Here is a 25,640-nt window from a genome sequence, read left to right on the forward strand (position 1 = left end):
ATACTATTGCCCACTTCTCTATAGAAGCCGAATATAGGTCGATTGCTACTACAACTATTGAACTATGTTGGATGTGCTCTTTTCTTACTAAACTTGACATTTAGCTTCCACAAGCACATGTGATTTATTGCAACAATGTTGGTGCTACTCATTTTTGCTCCAATCTAGTTTTTCATTCACATATGAAGCATGTGGCCATTGTTTTTCATTTCATTCATGATCAAGTACATAACGATGCTCTTCGCGTTGCTTATGTATCTTATAAAGATCAACTAGCGAATGCTCTCACCAAACCACTTCCACACACCCGTTTTGATTCTCTCATGTTCAAGATTGGACTCTCCATGTGGAGCTCAATCTTGCAGGGCATAATAAAGGAAGTTATTATATTCTCTTTCAATCACTAATTTGTTTCCTTTTATAAATAACCTATTGATTGTAAATTAATTATATTCTAAGTTATAATTTAGGTAATTAGGGAACTTTTCGGATTCCTATTTTTTATATATGTATATACATATTTTTCATGATCAAAGAAATTATACAATAATTTACCAATCTCATTCGTAGTCAACAAGAGAGAGAGAGAGAGAGAGAGAACACATTAGTGCAAAACTAAGATATCAAGTTTTTTGGGACTATGGAATCAACCTGTGATGCGATGACTGCATCCCAATAGTCATCATCCCATTGATCCTTGTACCCATCTCGCTTGGCTTTTGCTAACATGGCACACTCCTTGTACATCCTTCCTGTCCACTCCTTCAATGGTGGCATTCCCACCTGAGCAAGTAGCCAATTCATGTACTCAATCTGACATCAAACCATCCACAAAAAAAAGGGAGTCATTTTCACGATAATGGAAACAAATGGAAACGTTCTCCATAGAAGTCGAGATTCTTATTACCATACAGATTATCTAAAGAGCTACAAATATTTGATAAGAAATGGCTTTATCCAATGATAAGTCCTTAAGAAGATTAAATATGAAAGATAAGCAAATAGATGGAGCACCTCATTGGGGGGAAGGACATGGGTGAAGCGCTTGGGCACTCCAGTTTCCTCCATATGATGATAGTATTTTTCGATATCAGACATCATCTCCTCTTTTGTTGGCAGCAATGCCTTACCAGATAAAACATGTGCCAACCACTTGGATTGTAACTCGGCTGTCATAAATGGGGTACCCTGATTGCAAAAGAAAAAATTCCATTGTCAATTGCCCAAATCTTAAGTAGTCTGGTTAGTCAACAGAAAGTTAATCTACAACAGACTATAGAATCAATCAAATGTGCATTAACATACAGAAAATAGAATCAAGGAAAGAGGAACATCTTTTCTTGTGGTATGCTATTTTAATCACATTAATGAATTTTATAGCAAGATCCATTTGGTATGCTTAGGCCAGAAAATTTATAGTTCATATCTAATTAATGTTTAGTGGCCGGGTATTTCATGAGTTCTACAAAATGAACAAAACTATTTTCCTTTTCAAATTTAGCACACCATTATGTGGGAATATGTGGTTGAAACAACAGACCTGCTTAGGCATTCCAATGAAAGAGAGCCAAGGAGCTAAGCGCGGAGGGAAGACATGTTTATACAGTGGCCCAACACGGTTGTCGTCAATGGTTACAATTCCATTTGTTTCAATAAATGGAAAATGGTATTTGTACCTGCAAAAGATATCATTCAGAACTTGAATGACAAAAGGAATATGCTAAAGCTCATCAACAAGTCATTCACTGAGAGAACCAGCAGGAGGAGCAATGAAGGGAGGATAGGAAGATAAAATGTGAAGGGCTACTGAGGAAAAAACAATGAAAAGTGAAGCATTTGATTCATACCCAGTACAGTAAAAAATGGTATCTGCATGAACTGAGGATCCATCTTGAAAGACAACCTTACCATCTTCATCAACAAATTCTATCTGTAAAGATAGGATTGAGAATGAGTACCTCACACCTTGAAATACACTTTGTTAGCTTACTGTTCAACCAAAAAATGAAACCTTCAATATGACAGTTTTGATTGAAATGCAAACCGAAAGCACCCTTTAAGTCTGGATTTAGAGGGTGTTTCAATAATTAACTTAATAATTTAATATGACTTAAGAAGTACTTAAATTAAGTCACTAAATAGAATAAGCACATTTAATAAAATAACTTAATACAACAACTTTAAAATTAATTTTAAATATTAAATCAAAATAATTAACTTATTCTTAATTAAAAATAAAAATATTGATAATCACGCATATATTAGTACTTTGATTTTATGAATATATCGAGATATATTAAAGAATATTTTGATACAAAATATCGGTGATGTAAAAATTAATGAAAATATCAAGAAAAACTCTAAAAATTTATATAAGAAATAAAAAATGGACATTTTAAAGTTATTTTTTTTTGAAAAAAAATTATATCTATAATTTTTCATATTTGATAATAATAACCTCTACGTCGATAAAAAATATAAATTTTATAAATGTACATTTATTATTAAGTTGCATCATATATTATTTTACAATAATATTACGATAACATATCTAATTTTAAAATATATTTAATATCAAAATTATGATTCATTTTAATTTAAATGTATTCAATGATATCAAATAAATAATAATATATGTACAATTTGTTTAATATTTATATTTTTATATTTAATAAATATATAGATTATATAAAAAGACCTATTAGGAAAATTATGTTTTTATATTTTTGGTAATAAATTAAATCAAATGTAAAAATAAAATACTTAGAATTAATTTATTTAATAATAAAAAATCAAAATATTGGTAAAAATATTTGGAAATATCGGCGAAATATCGCTTGCAATGAGAAAAAAATAAAAAAAAATAGTTAAAATATCAATAAAATATTTGAAAATATTCGTTGATGGATATATCTTTCTGAATTTCGTATCGGGATCCACAGATATTAGATATATCGAGATATTTTAGACCTTGCTCTAAATTTCAAATCCTTTGACCTCATTTGCCTACATCTAGTAATGGTACATTTTACAACTATAACTCAACATTTGTGACTTATTTTTTATAATAAGTATTTTTTTTGTTATTTTATGTATTTAAAATACTTTAAATATATATATTTAACAAATAAATTTATTATTTAAAATTAGTGAAAATAAATATTAGTTAAAATCAATTAAAATAAATATGAATTAAAATTAATGAAGATAAGTATGTCAATTCAATGATTTAAAATAAATTTTAAGTTAATTTTACTAAACAACTTAAAATAAAAAAGTAATAAGTTTTAAATTAATAATTTAAAACTAATTTTAATTTGAAGTGAAATTAAATCATTAAATAGTAGATATTAAGTTTTACAAAACATCTTACAATTGCTCGAAGCTTGGATTTGGAGAACTAATCACAATTTCCAACTTGGGGTCAGACCGCATGTGGCTCCAACAACCCCACATTTTCAAATGAATATGATAGATAATTTGAGATATGAAAAAGAAAAAAGAGGAAGGTTACCATTTCATGCTGCCATATGTTTTTATGGTTGTCTAATTTTCCAACTGTTACATTAGGGGCTCTTGTTGCGATGTGAACTTCCTTGGCTACTGTCGCCACATCTCTAGAGATATCAAAAGCACTAGGTCCAAATCCAATGAGAACCACCACCTGTCGGGTACAGTATATTTGTAAATATTCAAGAACTGGCAAACAAAAGAGTAAATTAATCCAATTTAATAAAAGAAACAATGGGACTATATTAAACTAACCCCATAAAGAGTGCTAATTAATAAACAGTGAACTGCTTTGAGATTAGAATCCTAAGATTAAAGAACATAATTTGATGCTATCCGGACTTCTGCCATATGGCAAAGATTTATATTGAAATTTCAGTTCATAAACCGACCTGCTTCCCAAGAGAAGTTGACGGGGGCCATTATAGATGTTAAAAGGGAAATGTGTTCTCTTCTAAAAACCCTGAAAACACAAGGACCGCATCACCCAAAATAGATGCTCCTACCGCCGGCCCATATACAACACTCCACAACTCCAACAAACATGTCTTTGTTCCATGACCACTAAACTTGGGGACAAGTTTCAACACATTGACTGAGTAGCGTGTCAGTGAAAAGTAGGATGCTTAACAGGCTGAGTAGCGTGTCAGTGTGTGGATATTAGAGTTATGGGTGCTAGGCATTCGCTTGGTGGTGACTTGGGAGTGGCAACACCTTTGGTGCACAAGCAAGGCACCATGTGGGTGGTTCAACTTGACAAAAATTCAAGTGTGAGATTTCACTTGATAATAAAAAAATAAAAATAAATGCTTTAAAAACTCTTTAAGGTGAGGGAGGTGACTCTCCAAAACTATGGTGATAGAACATGGACGGCAATGGTATATCACCCTAACCTAGTTCAAAGTCATAGTTTGGGTCATTGACTCAAGAGGTGTTGAGGCATATCAATCTCAGCTTGGTATCAAGCCATACAAAAAATAAGTTCACTAAAAAGTTTAAAAAATTATGAAAATTATCATAACTATTGGTATAATCAAATAAGTTAAAAAATTAATAAAAAACATGTATAACTTTTAACATTGTTTAAATAGTTATAAAAATATGTACTCAAAGTTATTTATAATAATGTTAAGAATTAAAAATTATTTTATTTTAAATATAATAATAGTTTGCTAAAAAGACATACAATTAAATATGAATTATGCATTGAACGACGTGGGAGCTCAAAATCATCATCATTTGTCCTATAACGAGTATATAAATTGGGGTGGTAGTTCCCATGATAAGGATATGGTTAAAAGAGTTATCTATAGTTCAAATAGGTTAGTTGAGATGACTAGCTTGATGATAGGTGATCGGAACCTATGGTGATAGTACCCAAAACCTCAATACCCAATGTTGCTACTAAAATAAGATTGATCATATGCATAGTAATCATTAGCTCATGTTCTAGTATTTGATTACTCCTCTGGATGCATCCTTAGAAATAGATCAAAATAGTTTCTACTAGAAGTAGTGGTACGTACTATAACATTGTCTAAAGCTATGATGTGATTTATCATCTACTCCTTTAAAATATTGTCATCTTACACGCAAAGTCTACATATGCTCATCAATACCTTGATAATTAAGTCTAGGATAATATTGTCTACTAGAATAATCATCATTATTGGAAAATGTAGTTAGTCTTTCTAAATCATTATATGATATGTATCTTATGTGGCATAGTAAATTTTATCTCCTTGTACCCATGACATGTTTGAATTTGCTTAACTAATATAATCACCACCTTCACTTTCAGATAGTCGATCACCACTATTGTTGCTCCTTTTATCATTATCATTGTCATCATCATAGTGAGTGACAAAGATTCTCACTTCATGAGTAAGTTTTGAGTTGAGCTCTTCAAGATGTTAGGATCAAAACCAAAATTTTCAACTAAAATCACCGTCAAATAGATAATTAGACTTTTAAAAAAATGGATGCAAATGCAATAAAAGTATTTGAAGCACTACATGATTGCTAGACAACATAATTTTTTGGAATTTCTAGAAGTGACTCGGTGTTGTTATAATCTACACAAGATTTCTTCTATAGGATTGTGCCCATTCAAGATGGCAATTAGGCAACAGCCTAATCACATGCCTTTAGATACGTTGGTTTGGATATAAGTTGAGCATCACATAGTCATGTAGCCTTTTGATTCATGGAATCTTGTTAGGAAATGCATGAAAAAGCAAAAGAAAGTTTGGAAAAAGACAACAAATGAATGAAAAAGTGTACTAATAAAAAGAGGAAACCCTTAGAGTTTCAAGTTGGCAATAGAGTATCATTGAAACTTACACCACAAATTTGGAAGAACATCAACACCCAGAAAGTATTGAGGGGTTTCAACCCCAAGTATGATGGTGCCTTTGAAGTAATAAAAAAGATTGGTGCAATTACATATAGGTTAAAACTTTCATATACACTAAAAATTCATCATTCTTTTCATATTACTTTCTTTAAGCCCTTTCTTAACAATCAAGATCCCACTGAGATATAGAAAAGCATGCACCTTAGACTATCCAAAAGTAGTTTAAGTGAGAAGCCTATAAGATCTTGGATCATCGAACTATGGAGCTAAGTAAAAAGAATAGAAAGATTGATTACCCAATCCATTAAAAGGGGACTCTTGAAAATGAAGTTAGGTGGGAGAGGTATACAACCTTACGACAGTATGAAAAGGTAGTACAAGAGTATATGCAAGCTAAGTCAATGAAGGTGCAAACTCCACTTGGTGTGGTGGTTTTTCAGCATCTTAACTACAATGATATGGAACCAAAACTTCATGTGGTGGCACCTTGTAACCGTGAGTGGTATAACGTGGGGGCTGGCATGCCATGTTGAAGACAAGATGAAAAGTTAGAGTGTTTACAAGGCTAAGAAGCATATTAATGCAAAGGGATAACTATTATGGGTGCAAGCGTTGGCTTGGATGTGGAAACTTGTAGTTGTAACATGCATAAATGCACATGCAAAGCAACCATTGGTGGCTCAACTTATAAAAATTTAAGTGTAAGATTCTGTTGAGCTACGATTTTCCTTCCAAAGGAGATGCCTTATAGAAGGGGTTTTCAAGTGGAGAAAAACTTTTTGATGTTTTCTATAAATAAAGAAAATCCATTATGCAAGTAGAAACACCAATAATATCCTTATGTGTCTAAATAAGAAATGTTTAAAACTTATTAAGGAAGAAGGGAATGACTCTCTTCAAGGGTGGTGATGGAACATGACTTACGATGGACATGTCACTCTAAAAGCACAACATAGAGCCTCAGACATGATCAAGGTGTGATGGGAAATAGTGATTTAGCCAAAAAGTTTGATTTGAGGGGGGCAAAAGTGTATATATATATATATGATAATAAGTTGTTCATAAATTTGAAAATTAGTTAATGACATCCTCCTTATCATTCAACAAATTGAAAAATAGTTAATAATATCCTCCTTATCACTCAACTAACAAAGTAATCAAGTAATTTAAATATATATATATGATAATAAGTTGTTCATAAATTTGAAAGATGGTTAATGACATCCTCCTTATCATTCAACAAATTGAAAAATAGTTAATAATATCCTTCTTATCATTCAACAAACTAAGTAATTAAGTAATTTAGGCACTCATATATAAATAAAAGTAAATAAAATTATTAAATTAAATCACCAACTTAACAAAAATATTAGCAAAAATTATTAGATTTTATAAAATAAAATAAATTAAATTAAAAGAATTTTTCAAAAAAAAAAAGTTAAAAATGATTAAAAATCTAAGTAGACAATTATCAATAATTTTTCTTTAAAAATCTTTAAAACTTCTTCAAAATTTTGTATAATTTCTTTTTTGAGATTTTTTCAAATCAACATATATGTGTAAAATCAATTGAAAGTAATGAAATCAGTTACTTTAAAATTATCTATCATATGGTCATATGAGGGTGACACATTTGCTAAGATATTAAGGTCTTGATATTTAGAGTTTTAATAGATTCATATATCAAAATTTAAGTAGTTCCTAAGAATTTAATAGATATTATTGTCTATAGTTCAAAATATTTTATTCGTCATGTGTTCTTCAATAGCTAAGACTAAATATAAACTCAATTAATATAAATACATTTAAAATTTTCATATGGAAATGGATCAAAGAGAATATACAATCAAAATTTATTTAATAAAATGTCAAATATAAAATGATCAGACACTTAATTTTATTCAAAAATAAAATAAAATTATAAGAATAAGTTAAGATGGTGTCAACCCTAAAGTTAAGAATTGGGTAAATCCTCCAATGGCCCTGAGGGGACTTGAACCAGTAACCATTGGAGAGCAAATCCAAAATCCAAAAATCAGACCAATTGAGTTATCTCTCAATGTTCAAGGAAGATAAATAAAATTAATTGTTTAAAGTAAATATTTCTTTTTAGTTTATTTAAAATTTATAAATTTATTTTATTTAAATCCATAGTATTTAAAATATAATTATTTTTATTTTAAAAAAATGAAATGAAATTTATATTTTTAAAGGTTCATTTTAATTTTTAAAGTGGCTAACTATACATAAGAATTCCTTTTATAACAAAAAATGATGGGGGGAGGGGGCAGTATACACAAGAATTTTTTTATTTTTAAAAAAATAGAAGAGGGCATGCTCCTCTAACCTTGATTTGATCTACACATGATGGTGAGCCTTGCTAACATGTAAAAAATGGGTGCAATACTATTTTACACAGCACAGGTTATGCATGCCTCAAAAGGAAGTAATAAGCAATGTTGTCATGCATGAGTCGATAGTTCAACAGATGTAGACCGTGGACTGAGAAGGAAGCTTAGGCATATGAGCCATGTTGCAGGAAAGATGTAAGCTAAGAGGGACTTTGGCGCACATTAGGTTACCTATACATACATCAGCAACGAGTAGCACAAGTGGGCTCAATATGGTGCAACAGTTAAAGATTAATAAAAAAACCAAGCAATGGTTGTTGGACAATAAAAACATGACACTTAGAGGCATAAGGCTGTGGCACATTAGCGTCAGGAAAAGCCCAAGCAAGAAACTATTGGCACATTAAAGACTTGATGTGGATGTAGTTGATGTCAATACAAAGTTGTGCGAGTCTTGTTCAAAAAGGCCTTGGCCATTTTAGTATATATTATTAGTATATATTACTTGATAGTTAATCCAAGTTAGAGGTTTTCCCTTATAACAAATGTGATGCTTTGTATTCTATTGCTTGTGTATATTGTTAGACTACATTGTTCGACTGGTAAAGTTTTGGTTTTAAATGGCAACTACGCATCTCGGCAATGCAAAAATACAAGGAAAAAAATATAAATATTTGAAAGCAAGGGCCTTTTTGTAATTCCATGAGAATCATATGAAATATTAAAATGAGCTCGTCCCTGTAGTGAAAATAAAATAAAACAATTTCTTTTCCGGAGAGACGTAGACAACAACTTAAGTGCTAGCTCATTGATACACTTCTTATTTTTTTATTCTAAAAATGAAAAATAGTAATAACTTCTATATAAAATCTAGTATCTCTTATATTAAAAAGTATAGTTAAACTTACTTTATATTCTTAAAAATTATTTTTAAAATTTGATATAATAAAAAAAAATTTTAGTACCTTATTATTTTTAAATAGATTTTAAAAGATATTATTTTTTAAGATAAATTTAAAAGTTCTTACACTTTACATATGAGTTACTATCATATTCTTACTTAAAAAATAGAAAACAATCACTAACTTGATAACTTTCATAAACTCGAATATTAGACCTATTGAAAATATTGCATTTAGCTTTGTAATCAATAACAACCAATCAATTGTGGCAAATGAATAAATACCTGACCCGTGAATGGTTTAGGAATGCGATAATTGTGGCTATGTATTTGATATCCACGCCATTTTTCAATACCTGTCACATATTAATAACCAAAAATAAACATCAAGGATACATTTAATATTTGTTTGGATGCACTTTTTATTCTTTATTTTTAAAATTAGAAAATAACAATGACTTTTATATAAGATACAATAGCTATTACATTAAAAAAGTAATAATTTAAAAAATGATTAAAATTTAGAGGTTACTTTCTTAAATTTTAATTTTTTTAAAAAAATACAAGGTAAATCCATAAAAATGTTTTAATTTTATGTACAAGTTTCTAATTTTAAATATAAAAAATAGAAAGTGAAATCTAACTGACAATCATTTATTTTGATAACATTTTGAATTTTTCCAATCATGTGATTGAAGCAATGGATACAAGGACAAAAAAAAAAGAGTTAACCGGTAAGACAAGAATTTCAAACTTTGAAACCATAAAAGCTAATAAACAATATTTTCATAACCAAACCTGATATTGAACCAGAAAAATTGCTAATTCACGGTTCACTGGTCAAACCGATGATCGAAAAATAGTCGAAACAGTAACATCATAAATATACAATTTATATTTTATTAAAATTAAAAATAATTATAAGAAATTTATATAAAATTAAAATTCTTAATAATATTTCAATTGTTATATTTGATATATCAAATTAAATAATAAAGATAAATATAAATGTACCAATATATTAGAATTTATTAAATGGAATAGGTATAATATTTAAATATGAAGGTGAAAAGAAAATTATAATATTTAATTTAATTATATATCTATATATTTTGTTATTTTAAACATTATTATATTAATTAATTTATATTATTTTCATATTTATCATTAATAATTATTATAAAATAAATTTGGTAGAAATATTTATATATGTTTAGTGTGTTATATGATAAAAATTTAAAACAACCATGTATATAATTTAGATCTTTAGCAATTATATATCAAAGTTGACAAGTAGTAGAATAGTTCTTTACACATATAATCACAAATCCTAGGTTTGACAGTGCAATCTGTCTGATACTCCGGACCCGATAAAAAAGATCGTCAGTTATTTTCAAAACATGTCTAATAAAGACAAAAAGGAGTATTCACCAATATAAAATATTAAAAATTAAATGATTTTTAATCAATAGTTGACCGATTCATTAAAAAGGTTCGACGGTCTAACCAACGGTTCAAAGTCGATCCAATATTCTGAACGAGATTAGAGGGGTCCAATACTTGGGACCACTTCGAACTATTATCACTGATCATTTTCAAAACATGTTTAATAAAGAAAAAGAAGTGCTCACCCATATAAAATATTAAAAATTAAATCATTGGCCGTAAAATAATATAGCTCTTTTGTCCAATGTATCTTTAGCATACAATTGATTTTCTATCATGGCCCAGGCCCACTAGATCTGGATCACAATGGCATATAGATAAATGTGCGGTCATCAAAGTATCAAGCATAGTGAATTACTGTGAGACGCGCTACACCGTATCAAAACACCGGAACTGCACTCACCGCACCAAAAAAGAACCGTAGAACTGCACTCACCGCACCAGAAAGAACCGTACCTGGAACCTCGACGAGATGGGGCTCAGTGTAGTGTCCGTTACAAACGACCACAGCGTCATACACTTCCCTCACCACCTTTGCCGACTCAGACCCACGACTCCTCGACTCAACCACCCACTCGTCGTTCCTCCCCTCAGCTCGCTCCGCTCGGACGACCTCGGTGCAGAACCGAATCAACTCACGGAGTTGGAACTCGTCGGCGAACTCGTTTAGAAACCAAAGCACCTCCTCGTGACCTGGAAAGGTTCTTTGGTCCCCATGGATACGCTTGGCAAATGGATAATCGAGAAAGCCCATGATTTGGCGGGGGAGGTTGGTGCGGAGAGAGTGGTATAGGCTGGTGCCGACGACGGCGCGGGCAGGATCGAGGCTGAGCGGATCGGAGTCGACTCGTGAGTTGTATAGCCAGGTTCCGCCGAGACTGTGTCGTTTTTCGAGGACGACGACGCGGTGGCCTTCCCGATGGAGCTCGCGGGCGGCAGCGAGGCCAGCGACGCCTGCTCCGATCACGGCCACTCTCGCTAACAGGGCCATTAGGAATGAGACGGCGCCTTCTGGGGAGTGCGATCGCCTTTCTTTTCAAAAGACGCTGCGAATGGTGCAGGAAATGAATGTGATGGCGTGGCCGAGGTGGAAGACTATGAATATGCGCACGAGACGTAGATTTTTCAAATTTATTATGCCCAAGTGGTAGTAAGAAACAAAAATTACTCTAAAATAACAAGGAAATCATTATTAAATCATTTCATTTGCAATCTTAACTCTATTATTCTGAATTGGAATGGGGCCAAATGATTGTGTCGAAATAGAGTGGACAAAATTAAATGAGGGAAAATAAGTAAATTTAATCAAATTAATGGAAGTAATTAAAAGGACACATCTTATCTCTATTGGATAAAATGGGTTGATGGTGCCGATAAATATTTTAAGGGTAGATATTAATTTTTTTTTCATTTTCAAATAAATTAAAATGAAATAATTGAATTTTTATTATGTTAATTCATGATTGTATAATTGCCCGTTTTGTCGGATTCTTTTATCATGAGAGGTAATGAAAAAAATTATAGAATGGATTGTTATCTATGACTAGATTGTGGATGATGTTCACACCTAAACGAGTCTTAAAATATCAAATCAATCGCTATCTATCAACATATTATAAGAAATTGGTACGGAATGAAGTGAAGATTGAGGGGAGTAAAACAAGATTCTTATTCAAGGTCTTTTCAAAGGTAACCTTACCAATAAGGATAACAATGGAACGAGTTCAAGACGGGTTGCTCCCATCGCAATCCCGTCTCATTTATTCAAAATAATTCTCACCATAATCCCATTTAAAAAAATAAACGGGGCGGGGTGGGACAGGATGGGTATGATAAATTCTTATACTCGCTCCGTTTTAACTTTTTTTTTTAATTTTAAATTTTAAAAAATAATAATAATTTTAAAATTTTTAATTACATTAAAATAAAAATATTTTATAAATAATTAAATTATTATATTTTTATAACTTATTTTATTAAAAATATTTTATTATTATCTATATATTAAAAATAGTAAAATAAAAATTAAATTAATTTTATATATAATTGGGGCGAGGTGGGATGGGACAAGGCAATACCCGAACCCCCCTCGAACCCGTCCCCGGTTTTAAAAAAAAAATCTCAAACCCATTTATTAAACTTGAATCTCATCCCATTAGGGGCGAGGCGAGGCGGGTATCCGAAAGAACCCGGCTTATTGCCATCCCTACTTGGCAACGAAAAAATGTTTAGAAAAATTTGTATTTATTTATTATGGAAAAAAAAGGTGATTGTTAAAACTGTTTATTTGAATAATATTCATTTATTTAAATAAGAAACATAGTTTTGACTCATTTTAAATTCAATAGTGATAACATTTCAAATGTCTCTTTCTTTTGTTATGTTTTTTTAATTAATATAAATAATAGAGTTGATTTTGAACTTCTTGAAAACACTCTCTTCATGTATCCTTTTTTAGGTGATTTTCTAATTGAGGCATTGATTTTCGAAGAGTGCAATCTCAAAAACATAGTAGTGTTAGGATTTGCATCCTTGTAACAATATTTCCAAAAGGCTCACCTACAATAATGGGGCAGGTTCAGGACAGGTCACCCTCATCCTAACCTTGCCTTATTTATTCAAAATAATTCTCATTCATGTCCTATTTAAAAAATAAAATGGGACTGGACGGGATGGGCCGCTTGGTTTAACTTTTTTTTGAATTTTTTTAAATTGTTTTTAAATTTTTTTAATTACATTAAATAGACATATTTTATAAATAATTAAATTATTATAATTTTATAACTTATTTTATTCAAAAATATTATATTATTATCTATATATTAAAAATAGTAAAATAAAAATTATATTAATTTAATTTTAAAAATTAATTTTATATATAATTGGAGTGGAACAAGACAAGGCAACACCAAAACCCACCCTGGGTTTTAAAAAAAATTCTCAAACCCGCCCCAAACTTGTTTAGTTAAAATTGAAACTCATCCCATTAGGGATGGGGCAAGGCGGGTACCAAAAAAAACCTGCCCCATTGTCATCCCTACTCAGATTTTCACATCAAGGTGGATATGATCCTTTTTGGACCTAATAAGCCCTCACAAGTTTCAAATGTATTTACTTGATTAAGATGATCTTATTATATATATAGTATTAAGAATTCTCTCCCCAAATGTTGGAGGATATTACAATTACTCTTCCATACAAGTATGTCATTTTCATTGTGTTCCATGGGATCATAAGATCAGTGTGTCATTTTTATTGTATTTCATGGGATTATAAGATCGGTCAAAATAATACTTAGTGGGTTTTTGGTACACCAACTTAATGACTTAAAGTGATTTAATAATTTAATTTAAGTCATTAAGTAAATTAAATATGTTTAGTAAAATAACTTAATAGTATTACTTAAAGTCAAAAGCAACTTTAAGTAATAAGTAAAAACAATTAACTTATTCTTAAATTCACATCTTTATTTTACATTTGTACTTTTATTTTTCCTAATTATCTTCACGATCTCTTTTACTACTTTACGACCTTCATTGTTACTCGAATTCTTATGCCCTAATTATAATTTATGATAATAAATATATCAATCTGATGATTTAGAACAAATTTTAAGTTAATTTTATTAAACAGCCTTAATACTTAAAACAAGAATTAAATAATAAGTTTTAAGTGGGCAACTTAAGTATAATTTAACTTAAAATCAACTTAAGTTATTAAGTAATAAATATTAAGTTTTACCAAACACCCTATTACTCAAAATCTCACATCAAGGTTAAAAAATAACTAGGATGCTATTTGTAGTGATTTATTCTCTCCTATGTAAATAGTATTCACTCTAGATTTAATAAACTTTCATGGTTTTAAAACATGTCTATACAACTAAAAGGACTTTACTATATTTATATGTAATTCCAAAAACTTTTTATCATTTTTTATCAATATGGGATATCATAGCACACTTGTAGACTCTTCATTTTATCCTCTTGGCACATCCGATTCAAGGACTACCCTAATTCATCCTTGGTAACCTAGTTGTGATATTAGGGTTCTTTTTTTTAGTTTCTTTAGATCACTATCTTTGGACTTTCTTTAAATATATCTTGGGGGACTCTTTAGAGATCTTTATTATGATTTGTTAGTGACCTCTGATTTTTTAAGATTTTATTTGATGGGGCCTCTTTTAGTGTATTAAGATTTGACTCTATTTTTCTATGACATAGTTTTAGGATTAGGTGAGTTTGGATCGATCTTGATTTTTTATTGTGTGTAGGCCATTTTGATATTGAATGGCTTGTGGTGGATATTTTGACTTTTGTGTATATGATATGGAAATTGTGGTATTTAATTATATTGAGTTGATATTTTTATTGTTACTACATAATTTTGATTTTATTTTTTTTTTGCTACATAAAATTTATTTTTGATTTTGAATTGCATGCTAATGTATTCAAATTTTGCCTAAGAACTAACCTTAGATTTATTTTTTTACATGAAATGAATTTTAATTCTTGTTAGTGTGTGATTTGCCTTATGGCTACTAATACATAGATTTTCTTTACAACGAACACAGGAAAAAAGAACACGTGCATTTTAAGAAAGCTAGAGGTACACTATAGACCCTCCATTTTATTCACTTGGTACATGTTATCCAGAGTTGCCCTCATTCATCCTCTGCTACCTAATTCCATACTTAGTATCCTCATTTGAGTCCTCATTGGTGGTCCAATGAGACTTTTTCGATCACCATCTTTGGACTTTCTTTAAAGATATCTTGGAGAACTTTCAAGGGATCCTTAGTGTGATGATCAATGACCTCTAATTTTTTTAGCTTACGGTTCTGTTTAGCTTGACTTTGATTGATTTCCAATGCATTTAGACTTGTGTTATTTTCTCATTGCTTGGTTTTAGGATTAGGTGAGTTTTGACATTTTAATCTCGATCGCACAAGATTGACATTTCCAATATTTAATTGCATGTGGATGACACTTTGATTCCTAATTTAATGAGTTTCAATTTTTGCATCTTTCAGATATGGGATTAATTTTGTTCGCATGTATTACATAATTTTGTTTTTCGTAGTTTTCTAGTGGCTTGGGATTAGTTTCTAAATTTTTTTGTGTGTTGCATGTACATTGATTATAGTCTTATTTTCTTTCATGAGATAATCTTTTAAATAGAAAATGATTTGCTTGTTTAATTACTTATACATGGTTTCTTTCTTTCCATGAGAGTACTTGAGTCAAAAGGAACTTTCATTTTAAACCATCATGTGTTCTCCATTTTGCGGTAATTGAGAAGGATCATCATGCATCAAAGTTGGGCACCTACATCCAATTAATACCATCTTTAATTTAACTTTCTTTCTCTTTCTTTTAAATAAAAATTGATTTTTTAATTTTCCAAATGATCTTATCTTATAGTATTAGAATTCAACTAAAACTTCATTAATTATTAAACCTTTATATATATATATATATATATATATATATATATATATATATATATTTAAAATTAAAAATAAATAAAAACCAAAATTTTTAGAAGTTATGTTTCTTTTAATAAATTTTATATCCCATTTATCTATTTTTTTCTTTTAATTTTTTATTTAAGATGAAATTGTTAATTTTCATTTTTAAAATTCAATTCATTTAATACTATTTTTAACTTTTTTTTTTCTTTTAAATAAAAAATTGAACTGAGGTATCATTAATTATTTTGGCATAAAAATAAAATTAAGGTAAGAAGATATTTAAAATTAAAAATAGCAATAAAACCAAATTTTTTAGAATTTATATTTCTTGTAATAAAATTTATAGCACATTTATCTTATTTTCTTATTTTAATTTGGCTATCTTTATATCTTTAATTTAACTTTATTTCTTTTTTTTTTTTAAATGATTTAATCATTTCAACATCAGAAATCAACTCAAACTCCATTAACAATTTTGAAATTAAAAAAAAAATAAGATAAGAAAATATGTAAAATTAAAAATAGAAATAAAAACCAATTTTATAAAAAGTTATATGGATAAAATATATATATATAGATAATAACATAATAATAGATTGAGAGTAGCAACTAACATTTTTTTTATCATTTTAATTTATTTTTATAATTTTAATTTTTATATTTTTAGAATCATGATTTTTAAACATAAATAAATATTTTATTTCATTTTTTGTTTATTTTTATTATTGATTATATATTTATTTTATCATCTTAATCTCAATAATTCTATTTTTTTTTATATATATATCATAGATAGTATATATTTTAGATGGTAAATAACAGAGTTTGTTTAAGTAGAATTTTTCCTTGTTTTGCTTAATCCTCTCCCAAAATAGCAACATTAGTTGTAAAATTCAAAATAATGAAAAATAAATTGAAGATGAGTATCTTCTAAACCAATTTTTTTTTTATATGAAAATTATATATACATAGTTTATATCCTTATACATAGTTTAAAATAATTTTTTATTTTCATTTTAAAAAATAGTTTTATCATGGGATAAGGAGGCATTGGGATTTGATGAATGAAATCAAAGGTAAAATAATAATTTTAGACTATTTTATATTTTCTGATGGGATGATGAATCAGAATTTCATCTACTTGCGATGAATTGAAATCCCACTTATAAATGGGATTAGATTTTTGTCAGAATCATTTTTTATTCCATTTTTACCTTCATAAAATTTATCCAAACATGTGAATGAAGGAGGGAATGAATGAGAGCTCTATTCCCACTTTTCATTCCCATGTACCAAACACCTCCTAAAAATATTTTAAATATAGAAAATAATAAAATAAAAATCTATGAAAAAAAATTATAGAGAATAACTGTTATAGAAATTATAAAAGATAAAGGACTTGAAACTAATATAAGAAAATAATTAGGGATGAGAATAACATGTTATGTTTCTCCGAAAAATTGCCCTTCTTCTTCAACATTCAATGATTTAGGGTGTGTCAATTGACTTGTAGTGCAAAAGGATTGTGAGAAAGAATACAAGAAGATGCATATTTAGGGTTTGAAATTGAAGAGAAACTGACCTAAGGATAAAGTTCTGTATTAAAAATAGGGAGAATTATGTTTTGGGGGTAGATGGGCCCCCAAATTAACAAAAGGTTTATGTAACTCTTCAAATTGAGCCCAAGACCCAATGAAAGTATGAAAATTGAGTTGAAGGATATTATCCTTCAGTATTTCCAAAAATGCCCTTTGTTGATTTTGAGAAAAAAAATTAATATTTTTGAAAAATACTTTTATTTAATTTAATATTTTTTATTTAATTTAATATTTTAAAAAAATACTTTTATGTAATTTAATATTTTTTAAAATACTTTTATTTAATTTAATATTTTTTTAAAATAAATTTATTTAATTTAATATTTTTTTTAAATAAATTTATTTAATTTAATATTTAAAAATTTTATTTAATTTAATATTTTTTTAAATACTTTAATTTAATTTAATATTTTTGAAAAAAAATTTAATTTAATATTTTTGAAAAAAAAAAAATTAATTTAATATTTTTGAAAAAAAAAATTTAATTTAATATTTTTGAAAAAAAATTATTTAATTTAATATTTTTGAAAACTACTTTTATTTAATTTAGTATTTTTGAAAAAAAAATATATTTAACTTAATTTTATAAAATATTTTATATATGTTCTTAAAAGGTATATTTGTCCGTTACTATTTCGTATCCTTCAACTTAATTTGAAGAGTTACATGGACCTTTTGTTAATTTGGGGGTTCATCTATCCCCAAAAGATAATTCTCCCTTAAAAATATATATATTCGATGTTATGTTGACAACATTTTAAAATACTATTAATGTATCTTTCCAATACTAGATGTATAGAGTTTTATTTTTTTTAAAATATATATAGAAGGTTATGTTGACACTATTTTAAAAGACCATCATCTAGCTAGCTCTTCCTTATTATTAATATTGCTATGTGGACTCAATTTCACTTCGTATCAACATTGACACCATCAACAAAGGTGTTTTTTCTTGTAGTGTAGGGATGAGTCTACATGTCGTTCCCAAGTTCATCTTATCGACATCACCATAAGAGGAGGATCACTTGCTCAATAGAAGACTTGGAATTGCATTTCTACATCCCGACATTGTCCATTTAATCTGCGGATCATCATCGGAACAAAATCCAAAAGTGAGTTATGATGGCCTTGTTTCTATTTGAATAAAAAATCAATAGCTTGGACACATATTGGATCATGGAATTGGATGTTAGTTAGATGTTATGTTCAATTCAAAAAGAAGGGAAACTTGTGTTTTGATGGGCCAATTTGTGAAATATATGGTTTTTGGTTTATGAAATATGAAAAACAGCTTTTAATGTGGAAAGTTATATGTGTTTCATGCACTCTAAGTTGGCTAGCTTTTTTGTGCCAAGATTGCCCATCCAGGTATCCAAGTCAGCATTATTCGCAAGTCATGCGAGCACGGGCCGAAATTGAATCGGTGAAAAACACAACAACACTTCTAATGTCCTACATCTGGGACTTTCCTTATCTCTCATTTGATACCCATTTCTCTCATCACTCTTCACTCCATCACCGAGGTGAAGCAAAGAATCTGTATATTTTTCAACAATTTCTCTCATTTCATTTTAGAAGCTTTTAATCCCAAACTCCAATCTACAGTTTTCTATCTTCAACATTTTCTCCTCTCAAAATCCTAACCATTTGAACCCGATCATCCCAATTTCTTCACCCCTCCGAATCGAAGACATTGTAAACTCCAATCTACAGTTTTCTATCTTCAGCCCCTTCTCATCTCGAAGTCCTAACCATTTGAACCCAATCATCCCAATTTGCTCACCCCTCTGGATTGAAGACGGTGTCAAAATTTCACACATTTGAAATTGTAAACCTTTAATCGAAAACCTCAATCTAAATTTTTGTTGCTTATGGAAATTGTGAAGAACCAAATGGAGCACTTCATCGAAACAACGTCCAATTAAGAAGACGGATTGAGGAGGGTGCGTTTTGATTGAAATTCTAGTTTAGGATAGCGAACCCGAATGGAAACGATAACTGTGATATATTAGCTTCATGAAGAAGAAATCTCGTCTTCGTCTCATTGGATGGCATTTTGCTCTAACCCTCACATAAAATGTGAAGGTAATTAATTTGTATTTAGGGTTGTTTTTTTTTTTTTTTTTTTTTTAAATGGAGCACAAGAGCAATTTTCGAGTGGTTATTGTATTCCGAATTTTTTGTGCATTGGTAAGGCCATAGCTTGAGGTGCATGTGGATTTTGGAGCGCATGATTGGATGTTCAATCTCAATCTTTTTATGGATTGTAGACTCATGAAATGAAAAAATGGAAGTGGTAATTTATTTTTAATTTTGAAAAGAATGTTGTGGAGATATATAGAAATTGGGTGGAATACCTATGTATTTTTTGAGATTTTTATATTGATATACTACAAGAAAAAAGGTCATTGTTGACATATATTATCTTGACTTAAGGTGATATGTGTCAATGTTGCTTATTTTAATGAACAACTATGACATATACAACTTCTTTAAACCAATAATGACATATATAAAATTTGTTGAATTCTTTCATGACTTATATAATAGAATCTTGACAGATAATTTATAAGTCAATGTATTCAAGGTACTTAAATAAAAGCAATAATGATAATAATTTGTTTGATATGTGTATATCTAATTTACTTACTAAGTATTATAAATTGAAGTGACAACAATCAATTTTGATTAAGGAAGTTAATATTTAATAAATTTTTTTAGTAATGTTAATATCAATTTTCATTATGAGTTTAATATATAAAAATTATTATTGGAAGATGAAATAAAGAATACTATTTTAAATTTATTGAAAAAGGACATGCGTGGTATTTTGGAATTTGTTATAAAGTCCTATAAAAAGAGAAAGGAAGGGACGGAAAGACATATTTCATACTTCAACAAGCCTTTACCATTTTCTTTACTGAAAACCCTAAATTTTCACTCTCCATTGAAAACCCTAACTTTTGGAAGACAAGAAAAAAGGGAGAAAGAAGGGAGAGAGCCACCGTTCTTAGAGAGAAAGAAGAGAAGAGAAAAATGTAGGTTTTTTTTCATCTTGCCCAGATTACATCAAAGGTCTGATCCCACTTCGTGTGTGGTCCGATCGAGCTAAAATTTGGAGGAAAGTTTCATGACTCATTCATCTTCAATCTGAACGGTGAGGATCGGATTTGGAGTTTTGGAAAGTCATTAGAAAGAAAGAGGAGAAGAGAGAAAAACGCAGGTTTTTCTCATCATACCCATATTTCATCAAATGTCCGATCCCGCTTCGTCCGTGGTCGGATCGAGTTGAAATTTGGAGGAGAGGTTCGTGGCTCATGTATCTTCAATATAAATGGTGGAGATTGGATTTGAAGTTTCGTACAGTCATTAGAGAGAAAGAGGAGAAGAGAGAAAAACGCAGGTTTTTTACATCATGCCCAGATTTCATCAAAGGTACGATGCCACTTTGTCCATGGTTTGATCGAGCTAAAATTTGGAGGAGAGGTTCACAACTCATTAATTTTCAATTTGAACGGTGAAGATCAGATTTAGAGTTTTGGAAAGTCATCTTTCGGCCAAAAATAGAACCTTTGTTTTGGTGGGCTTTTCTCTCCGAAATGTTTTGATCATTAGCTTTAATCGAGGTCAATTCGTGGTCCGATTGAGTTGCAATTTTAGGAGCACGTTTAGGACGCATTGATCTTCTTTCTAATAGTGGAGATTGGATTTGGAGTTTGGAAAAATGGTATTTCAGTCCGAGAACCTTGACAAAAGTGAAAGAAACATTGACATATGTCATAGTAACAAAGATTTGATCATTGGTAGAAATATAAAAAACCTTGACATATGTAAACGTCAAGGTAGATTTAAACTTTTCTTGACACTGGCATAGATGACATATATAAATAGTAACATACCTTGATAGATATACCCTACCTTGATGGTGAAAAACTGTCAACGAAAGACTTTTTTCTTGTAGTGATAGTAATTATTGATGATTATAATTAGGCAAGATCATCTTTTGGCAAAAAACTTGATAGTTAAATCATATTTGTTGAGAATAAAAATAATAATAATATAATAATAAGTAAAATGCATAAATTATGTGCTGGTTAGTAGAAATTGTTGGTAGTGTTTGTGAATTTGTAATGTTTGTTGGATTTTGAATGTACATCTTTCGTCAATGAAGACACAATTCTTTCATTGCATTATAGATTGGAGCATGACATTATTTTGTTGTTATTGGTTACTCAACGTGTAGCTTATGTAATCATAACAAATTTAAAGTACTACTTTAATGCACCTAAGGTACTACCTTAATGAACATGAGGAACAACCTTAATGTACTTGAGGTACTACCTTAGTGCATATTTGTCACGCCCCAAGACCCACTCCAAGGGCGTGATGGTCATTTCACACCTCAAACCCGAAGGCTTAAAGTATAATCTGACCCAAACAATCATATTGTAACTGGATGTTACCAATTGCCAAATACCTGTTCAGAGTAGCGAAACAAAATCTAAAATCCTCAAAATTCAATTTCCAAATAACTTCCAAATATCAAATGATCCAAATGAACATAACTAATAGTTAAACAAAATTCAACATAAAATCCTAAGTCAAATCCTAATGATGACCATTCCTCAGCCTAGCCATCACTCCTCACCCGAACTAAGAGTACCTGAAAAATTTTCAACAATTGGGAATGAGCTCATAACCCAATAAGGAATATTAATGCAATTCATGGATCAAATATTTTCATTTCAAATAGGAGATATCAATTTTATTTTTTTTTTCATCAAATATCAGAGTTTCAAAAATGCCAATATATTCAAAATTCAACCAACCAATTTCATATCAAATTCAAACACTTTCACATCAGACTCAATCAAATCCATTCAATTTTTCATTACTTTGGTTATCAAATATCAAATGCCCAGTTAGGTGGGACTTTTCAAATGGGTGGCTAGCCTCAAATTGTTCCTGGTGGACGGAACCAAACACTACTAGTACTAGTAACCTCTAACCAAACCCCTAGAGGTTGGGGTCCAAATCAATTACATTCCCACCATGAAATGTAAAGGTTAACTATTATATCCCGTTGACAGGGCCGAATAGTCAACTATTATATCCCGTTGACAAGGGCCAAATAAACCAGAGTGATGTTTTTGTTCGAGTATTCAAATTTACACAACATAATATCTCCACATTTTGTGTCATAAGTAAAACAAAATATTCAAACATATTATTTAGTGCAAAACAATTTGATCCATGCATGGTAACAAAATATCATTTTCTTTTCCACAATTCAAAATAACATATAAAATAATTTAATTTTATAAATATTGCATTAACTTCCCTTACCTCAAAATATGCAAAGACCTTGAAGGAAAAATAACCCTGAAAAGTCTACTCCTCACCTAACACAATAAAAAGACCACTATTACTATTTACCTCAAAATATAAATCTGATAATCCTAAAATTTCTAAATGTTAAGATTAATATTTTTTATTAACAAAGTAATAATTTAATTACTCTATTCCTTATTTAATTATAATTAATAAATTCCCAATTTGTTTCTAATAACACATTACTAATTTAATTAAATTACAATTTTATTTCATTATAAAATTCTATATATATATATATATTTTTTGCTAAATCTCTCATTCTATTTATTAAAAAAAAAAAGACCATTATTACACGTACGCCCCCCATTTTTTTTTTTTTTTTTTTAATAAAACTTAAGATCTCCCAAATTCCAATACTAAAATCAAAATATTAAATTTTCACTATTTGATATTAAAACGAATTAAAAAAATAATCTAACCCTAATCTAGATTTGGGGTTTTCCAAAAAAATATATCTAATGTGTTTGAAATTAATCAATGAATCTAAAATATTAAATTAGGGGTTAGAATCTTACCTATAGAGATCTGTTCTTCAACCCTGAAATCTGACTCCAACCTTACGTTTTCTGGAATTCTACGAACAGGAACTCTATTCAGAAAAGAAGGGAAAGAATAAAATTTCTAATTTATACCTAGGGTATTTATTCGTAAAATTACTCTTTTACCCCTTTTTTTTATTAAATTAATTAATTAACTAATTTAATTATTAATAACAATTTCCTAAATTACCCTTAAAAAAAAATGCTTGGGCGTTACAATATTTGAGAAATGTTGCTCTTGTGTGACTGAAGACACAATTAGTTCATTGCACTACATATTGCAGCATGACATTGTTATGTTCTTATTGGTTACTCCATTGGTAACTTATGTAATCATAACAATTTAAGGTATTACCTTAATGCACCTCAGGTACTACCTTAATGACCCTAAGGTACTACCTTAATGACCCTAAGGTACTATCTTAATGTACCTCAAGTACTACCTTAATGCATATTCGAGAAATGTTGATCTTCTGTGACTTAAGCCACAATTAGTTCATTGCAATACAAATTGCAGCATGACATTATTATGTTCTTATTGGTTACTCCATTGGTAGCTTAAGTAATCATAACAAATTTAAGGTACTACCTTAATGCACCTCAAGTACTACCTTAATGACCCTGAGGTACTACCTTAATGTACCTCAAGTACTACCTTAATGCATATTCGAGAAATGTTGTTATTCTGTGACTTAAGACACAATTAATTCATTGCATTACAGATTGCAGCATGACATTGTTATGTTCTTATTGGTTATTCCATCGGTAGCTTATGTAATCATAACAAATTTAAGGTATTACCTTCATGCACCTCAAGTATTATCTTAATGATCTTGAGGTACTACCTTAATGTACCTCATGTACTACCTTAATGCATATTTGAGAAATGTTGCTCTTGTGTGACTTAAGTCATAATTAGTTCATTGCATTACAAATTGTAGCATGATATTATTATGTTCTTATTGGTTACTCCATTGGTAGCTTATGTAATCATAACAAATTTAAGGTACTACCTTAATGCACCTCAGGTACTACCTTAATGACCTTGAGAAACAACCTTAATGTACTTGAGGTACTACCTTAATGCATATTTGAGAAATGTTGCTCTTGTGTGACTGAAGACACAATTAGTTCATTGCATTACAGATTACAGCATGACATTGTTATGTTCTTATTGTTTACTCCATCGGTAGCTTATGTAATCATAACAAATTTAAGGTATTACCTTAATGCACCTCAGATACCACCTTAATGACCCTAAGGTACTACCTTAATGTACCTTAGGTACTACCTTAATGTACCTTAGGTACTACTTTAATGCATATTCGAGAAATATTGCTCTTTTGTGACTTAAGCCACAATTAGTTCATTGCATTACAAATTGCAGCATGACATTGTTATGTTCTTATTGGTTACTCCATTAGTAGCTTATGTAATCATAACAAATTTAAGGTAATACCTTAATGCACCTCAGGTACTACTTTAATGCATATTCAAGAAATGTTGCTCTTCTATGACTTAAGCCATAATTAGTTCATTGCATTACATATTGTAGCATGACATTGTTATGTTCTTATTGGTTACTACATTGGTAGCTTATGTAATCATCACAAATTTAAGGTACTACCTTAATGCACCTCAGGTAGTACCTTAATGACCCTGAGGTAATACCTTAATATACTTCAGGTACTACCTTAATGCATATTCGAGAAATGTTGCTCTTTTGTGACTTAAGCCACAATTAATTCATTGCATTACATATTGTAGCATGGCATTGTTATGTTCTTATTGGTTACTCCATCAGTAGCTTATGCAATCATCACAAATTTAAGGTACTACCTTAATGGCCCTGAGGTACTATCTTAATGTACCTCAGGTACTACCTTAATGCATATTCGAGAAATGTTGCTATTATGTGACTTAAGCCATAATTAGTTCATTGCATTACAATTTATAGCATGACATTGTTATATTCTTATTTATTACTCCATCGATAGCTTATGTAATCATAAAAAATTTAAGGTACTACCTTAAAGCACCTTAGGTACTACCTTAATGACCCTAAGGTACTA

The 25,640-nt window shown here is 29.6% G+C and overlaps 1 protein-coding gene across 1 annotated transcript; it reads right to left on the reverse strand.

Annotated features, from left to right (window-relative positions):
* Positions 1-615: 615 nt before the first annotated feature.
* On the reverse strand, positions 616-11,645 carry LOC100267184 (flavin-containing monooxygenase FMO GS-OX-like 3). The gene is made up of 7 exons (XM_059742005.1): positions 10,946-11,645; positions 9,404-9,474; positions 3,515-3,664; positions 1,848-1,930; positions 1,541-1,676; positions 1,015-1,188; positions 616-813 (listed from the first exon to the last, which is right to left on the reverse strand). The coding sequence occupies exons 1-7, from the start codon at positions 11,553-11,555 to the stop codon at positions 616-618; spliced, it is 1,422 nt and encodes a 473-aa protein (XP_059597988.1). The 5' UTR covers positions 11,556-11,645.
* Positions 11,646-25,640: the final 13,995 nt, after the last annotated feature.

Source organism: Vitis vinifera, chromosome 13 (genome assembly GCF_030704535.1).
Source record: "Vitis vinifera cultivar Pinot Noir 40024 chromosome 13, ASM3070453v1".
NCBI classification, from domain to species: domain Eukaryota; kingdom Viridiplantae; phylum Streptophyta; class Magnoliopsida; order Vitales; family Vitaceae; genus Vitis; species Vitis vinifera.

Excerpts from the sequence above, each read along its gene's own strand:
- LOC100267184 (XM_059742005.1), bottom strand. The coding sequence starts at position 11,555 with ATGGCCCTGTTAGCGAGAGTGGCCGTGATCGGAGCAGGCGTCGCTGGC. Across the intron at positions 1,931-3,514 it reads ACATATGGCAGCATGAAATG|ATAGAATTTGTTGATGAAGA; the intron begins GTAACCTTCCTC and ends CTATCTTTACAG. Across the intron at positions 1,677-1,847 it reads ACCATTTTTTACTGTACTGG|GTACAAATACCATTTTCCAT; the intron begins GTATGAATCAAA and ends TATCTTTTGCAG.